This window comes from Etheostoma spectabile, chromosome 11, assembly GCF_008692095.1.
Source record: "Etheostoma spectabile isolate EspeVRDwgs_2016 chromosome 11, UIUC_Espe_1.0, whole genome shotgun sequence".
Lineage (NCBI taxonomy): Eukaryota > Metazoa > Chordata > Actinopteri > Perciformes > Percidae > Etheostoma > Etheostoma spectabile.
Window position 1 is genome coordinate 1695001 of NC_045743.1, and position 6329 is coordinate 1701329.

Here is a 6329-nt window from a genome sequence, read left to right on the forward strand (position 1 = left end):
ACAAAATGGATCACTTAAGCAAAGAAGCACCCTCAAAATTGTACTTAAATAAAGTATTTCAGTAAATGTACTTAGTTACATTCCACCACTGTTCCTATAGACTAATATTTCTGCATGTTTTGGATATTTGCACATCACTGTAGCTGACGAATTGACTTTAATGTCTCCACAGTTACCTCAAATTACTATAGTATACTAGTAATACAATAAAGAACAGCATTTGTCAGTCTACTTAAATTTAACTAATTTTCTTTTTTCTTGCTGTTATTGCTGCTACTAAATTGTAGACAATTGTAGACAAACATTAAAATAGCAGGCTTTTTTAATGTCAGTGTTTTTTTATACATCTTAAATATGTCTTTTCAGATTTTGCACTCCATGTTATTTAATATATTAATTTGACTTAAAAAAAACACTTTCAGTCAATATTTTATGGATTTCTATAAATATCACATTACAGCAAATGTATGCAAAACATATGGAATTATGAAATTGATGTTTCAATAAACTATGTTCCATTGTAATGCATTACATCCAACAAAACAGTTGCAAATCAGCACACCTGCAGTATAAGTCAAGAACTTTTACAGTTGTTTTTTGATGATAACGCAATATTACTTGGCTGCTTGTTGACCTCACTTCCCACAGTACGTTATTTACTTTCTTTCTTTTGGTCATACAGGATTTAGTTTTTTGGGTCTTGTGTTGCACTCTGTGGACACTTCCCCCTCCTACAGCACTGAGGACATGTGTCGCCTGCCAGTGGCTTCCCTCTTCATTTGTTTCTGGTTGGTGGAGAGAAGCCACTGTAACGGAAGTCTTCAGGACAGCATGGGAGAGCTGCACACCAGGTTCACTGTCAGCCTCTATCAGACGCTCATCGAGACAGAGAACAACTCCAACCTGATCGTGTCACCAGTGAGCGTCTCCTTGTCTCTAGGGCTGCTCCAACTCGGTGCCAGGGGCAACACGCTGGCTGAGCTGGAGGGAACACTCGGATACAATGTGAAGGGTAAGATTCATCCCAGATTGTTGATATGGAGATGAAAAAGGCAAAGCTTGTGTTCCAGGTAGCATTAGCTGCTCCTTATGCTGTAAGAGTGAGGTTGGAGAGGTTGTTGTTAGCCTTCAGTGCTGTTGGTACCAGGTAGTGGGGAGCGGTGCTGCTACTGCTATTGGCTCTACAGAGCACAGTGGTGTCTGGAGCCATAATACCTGCCTCCACACCAACTCTAATCTCATTAACCACTCCTGAAGCTCGGTCTCTGGGTCGAGAGGTCAGTGTGTTTAAAGCTATAGAGCGCAGTTTCTATCGCCCCCATGAGGAATTCTAAATAATGAAAACACCACTGTGGTTGCATCCACATGACACAAGCCTTCCGTAATCACAGCCAAACCCCTCCCCCATGCAGTTGCTAGTAGCCAAGGAGGACACAGAGGATTAAAAAACCATAACGGACTCTTCAGAACTGGTTATATTGCACAAGGTTGCTGGACAAAAATAATTTCCAAACACACCCAAGCTGAGAAATAAAGAGAGAGTGTTGTGGAGCTGATAGTCTTAAAATGAATGAATGTAACGGGGTGTTCATCAATATAAAAATGATACGCACTAAAGCTTTAATTAAAGATAAAAAAAAATACGAGCTTCTGTTTCTTTCACCTCCATGATGTGATCTGACATGTCAGTCAGGGATAGAAACTGATGATATTGTACACTAATTTAGCAGGATACCTCAACCAGAGAAGATCAGCTCCAAAAGAAAGTCATTTTAAATTAAGTTGAGCTAAAACATCACAATCATTTTCATAAATTATTGTTTGTTCTATAAAAAGTAGTGAAAATTCCAAAACATGTGCTTGTTTTGTCTGAGTCTGAACAGTCAAAGCTCAAAGTTATTGAATTTACAATGAAAGAAAACAGTGAAAGGCCAAGACTTCTCACATTTGAGAAGCTGGAACCAGCAAATGTTTGGCCCATTTGCTTGATAAATGACTTTAACAGTCATCATAATAGTTTATTTTCTGACATCCGACTAATTGATTGATCAACTTATCATTTCAGCCCTAAAGCCATGTGTTTGTAGTAAAACAGTTAAAACAGACTGAGGGTTTGTTGTTCAGTTTAGCCCCGCTGCATAGAAAAAAAGACATCACACTGTGTAGTGACTGCTTATAGAAAATACTCATTAGATTCCAATAGTGACTGCTTTTCTAATTATTAACAACAAAATTGGCATTTTCCTGTAAATAAGTCAACATATCTACCCCTTACTCCAAATCAAAACAAAATCCCACAATAACAGCAACACCAAAAATAAAGCATGACACAAGGCCAACTTCAAATTGACTGCTTTCTACTCATAATAACTGCTGTGCACTAATGCAATGCTGCAGTCATGAGAGAACTTGTGTTTCACTTCAATATTAGTAATTTTATCTACAAATGCCTCGAGTTTATCAGATGAGAAGATCCCTGTGGTCTGTGTGCTCAGCAGCTCAAATTAAGTCAAATGAGCATTTGTTTGTGCACAGTCCTGCAGGGATATGGTGCAAATTCTGTTACGTTGCTGCTGAAACATGCCAAAGGCTGTTAAGATGAAACCATTTCAGGAATGGCTCCTCTGATGCAAAGACTTTTACATGTCATTTGTCAGAGGTATTTTTGAAAGTGGTGTGAATTCTACTTCTTTGGCAGTGCTGGTGACCATGTGTTGAACTAGAGCAGATGATTGAGAGATAGTAAAGATGCTTCCAAACAAGTTCAAAAAGATGAACAGCTGGCGATATGTTGTTGGTTTGCAGCTCTGTGGTGTAAAAACATATTCTTCTTGTGCAATTTGTTTTTTATGTAAACAGCAGATAAAGTTCAAACTGAAGTCTTCCCTTTTTCTAAACTTCCTAAAACTTGTAATGCACCACCACATCTCACCCGTCCTCTGTGTCTTCTTATCCTGCAGATGCCCAGGTACAGGACTTCCTGTTACATTCACAGAGTGACATGAGCAACACCAGCCAGGGAATGTGGCTGCAGCAGACCTGCACATTATTCGTCCAGAGCGGCGTCCAGCTCTTGACAGAGTTTACTCAGCATGCAGCAGCCTGGGCCAACACCAGCATTGTCCGAGCCAACTTCAGCCAGCCCAACCATGATCGCGGCAAGCTGGAGCGAGGTGGACACAACCAAGGTAAGCAAGACAGCTTAATAAAACAGTCAGAGTGCCATTATTACCATTTTCATAGTGAGAATGAATAAAATTTGTGCGTGTAATATGAAAGGGATTGCTTTTAGTGAACCCACAAAGAATTATGATCAGCTCTGCAGATCCATGGAGCCTTTTAGCCTCTTCTAGCTGCTACTGTTTGGTTCAGCCTCCACGCTCTTGTGAACCTTGTTCCAGCGGCTGTTTGCGTCTGTTTGCTGCAAACAAGCTCTAATGAACCCACTGTACGCTAACTGCCCAGCACCAAACAGCAGGCAGACAAAGTTAGCGATGAGCTGGTGAACATGGTGGAGCAAATGGAGTCTAGTCCAGAGCTAAAAGGAGACTTTAGTGTAATGATAATGTGGCTCTGTTTCTGGTGGATGTGTAAATAGGAAACGGTTTCCCAACATGTCAGCCAAAACAACTTGTGATAATGTGTCACCTTGTTGTGGGATTTCTTTGCCTTTCTAGTGACCAAGAAACTTGATGAATGCAGCATTATCTTTTCTAATTCTAATTCTTGAAGCAGTGGCTTTAAACTGCTTTAGCTTGTGGCCCATCCAAGGAATTTTTTAGCTTTAAAGATAGTATTTTATATTAGATGTAATATTCACTGAAAAAGTATGATTAGAAAAAAATCTGTTAAAGTGCAATAAGGAGAAGATAGACATGTGTGTAGAGGAAATAAAGTTTTTCTCCAGTTTTCTTATCCTGGTAAACATATTGTGACCCTGTCTATGTTGTGAAATAGTGCCCAAGATGTTTTAGGATCGTTTTTTTAATTTAAAGTATACCCCCCAAACCTTTATTGGGTATAGTTACAAATCATTTTCTTCTGTTCATTCATCAGACCACATTTGCCAATAGTCTGGAGACGGCTGACTTCTAAGAGATGAGTTGCACACGACATACCTTTAACTTTGCCCTTCCCTTGTTACCTTCGCAGATGAGACGTGGCCCCTCCAGGCAGGAAGCAGCAGCGGGGAGCTGTCGGGCTCAGGCGAGGCCCAGACAGAGGCCCTGTGGTGGGGACACCGCCTGCAAATGGCCCTGGTCAACACGGTGGCCTTCAGGGGCGTCTGGCAGAAACAGTTCCAGTTCACCAACACCCAAAACCTGCCATTTATCCTCTCTGATGGGAGTGCCATCAAGGTGCCCATGATGTATCAGGCTACAGAGGTCAGCTTTGGTAAGAGACACCATCCATCCATCTATCCATCGAAAAGCAAAGAACTAATTCCTTCTTCTCTTTTGTCAATAATTTAACATCAACTGTAATAAACCCATCATCCAGTAAAGTGAATGTCCAGTATATAATAATATACAATATCCGTTTTGTTCATAGTTTTGCTAGAATTTGTTTCATTTCATTTTAACTGTCATATCTTGGATTGACTAATCAAAAAATAATCACCAAATCAATCAATGGAAATAGTGAGATGTTACTCACCTGAACTTGTTGCTGTCCCTGGCAGGTCAGTTCAGGACAGCATCAGATCAGCGTTACACCGTGTTGGAGCTGCCGTACCTGGGCCGCTCCCTGAGCCTGCAGGTGGTCCTGGCCAGCGAGAGGAAGACGCCGCTGTCCTCCCTCGAGTCCCAGCTCACCGCTCGCCAGGTCGCCTCCTGGGACACCGGCCTGCGCAGAACCAAAATGGACATCTTCCTACCCAGGTTTCTACCCATGGCCCCTGCTACAGATGCTTTTTAGACTTGGTTGATCATAGTTATCAGACGTACAGACAATTTGTTGTCTGGTGTTCACAGGTTCAGAATGCAGAACAAGTTCAATCTGAGGTCAGCGCTTCCGGCCATGGGCATCAGTGATGCCTTTAACCCGACAGCAGCTGATTTCACTGGAATATCAGGTCAATACATATCAACGATGCATTAAAACTGTTGATTTTTATTACAGTGATTTATCAGGCATTCACAGAATACGCTTCCGTAAGCTCCAGTTGTTTGTGCTTTAAAGGTACCCCAGATAACCAGCAGTATAACGTACCATAAGCTGAAGGCCACACAAAGATTACTGTTGCTCTGCTGGCAGCTGACAGTTTGTTTCTTCCAACAGTGGAGGAGAGTCTTTATGTGTCTGATGCCTTCCATCAAGTGAGAATAGAAGTCACAGAAGATGGGACAAAGGCAGCTGCTGCTACAGGTGAGAGATGACCCTGCAAAATAATAATATGATCCATAGATATGTCATTTAACATGATTATACTTGCCTGCAGCCATTTCTTTTAACAGAATAGTAAAATAATGTTGTAACTTTGCAGCTATGGTGCTACTCAAACGATCCCGTGCACCTGTTTTCAAGGCAGACCGGCCATTCCTATTTCTGCTACGACAGATTAACACAGGTATGTATTTTACCGCCACTCCAGTCTGCTTAACTGAACAACTGAGTAGTTTTGCACAATTTAACTCCTTATGACCAATCACATACAGTTTACATCATTATTAGATGTTTTGCAAAGCATGCTGTAGGGTTTTTTTCTACTGTTACGGACAGCCACAGGTCCTAATTTGTGTCAAATACCATTTCTGAACCATTTTTAAAGGTTTATGAGTTTACATTAATCTTATGTTTGACAGCAATGTACACAGACTTGATTCAGTGTGATTAGTTAATTACACAACTGAAACAAGTCAGCTGCTATAACATACAGAAACCAACAGCTGCCCGGAAAGTAGAAATGAATGGGCTAAATGCAACATTTAGTGCAACAATTTTCACCGTCTTATTTCTATGAACACAAACGGATGCCTTCTTTCGTGCTACAATCACAAATACTCTCCACATAGTGTCTTTTAGAAATCCAATTTAAAAAAAAAAACACTGGTATGATCCTTTACCGTGAAAAAAAACATCTTACCGAACTGTTTTTCATTCCATTTCAGGATCCATCTTGTTCATGGGCCGAGTGATGAACCCAATAGACCAAGCACCCTAGGCTCATATACCTAAACACCTCTCAAACACAATCCTACCCTGACCCCCATTCACTACTGGTATTTATTTGTGGACCAACGGGAGGGTCCATGGACACTTCAGGAAGAGGGACACTATTTTTGTACATGTCTGTAAATAAAATTTTAATACATGTTTTTAAGCTAAGA

At 40.8% G+C, this 6329-nt stretch overlaps 1 protein-coding gene across 1 annotated transcript in view; it reads left to right on the top strand.

Annotated features, from left to right (window-relative positions):
• serpine3 (serpin peptidase inhibitor, clade E (nexin, plasminogen activator inhibitor type 1), member 3) overlaps positions 1-6322 on the top strand; it is a 7207-nt gene extending 885 nt beyond the window's left edge. The window contains exons 2-9 of the mRNA XM_032529872.1: positions 683-1012; positions 2961-3188; positions 4153-4395; positions 4682-4880; positions 4974-5074; positions 5281-5367; positions 5486-5569; positions 6111-6322. Of these exons, the coding sequence (XP_032385763.1) occupies positions 748-1012; positions 2961-3188; positions 4153-4395; positions 4682-4880; positions 4974-5074; positions 5281-5367; positions 5486-5569; positions 6111-6163 (1260 nt within the window). The 5' untranslated portion in view covers positions 683-747 and the 3' untranslated portion in view covers positions 6164-6322. The remainder of the gene's footprint in view (positions 1-682; positions 1013-2960; positions 3189-4152; positions 4396-4681; positions 4881-4973; positions 5075-5280; positions 5368-5485; positions 5570-6110) is intronic.
• The last annotated feature ends 7 nt before the right edge of the window (positions 6323-6329 follow it).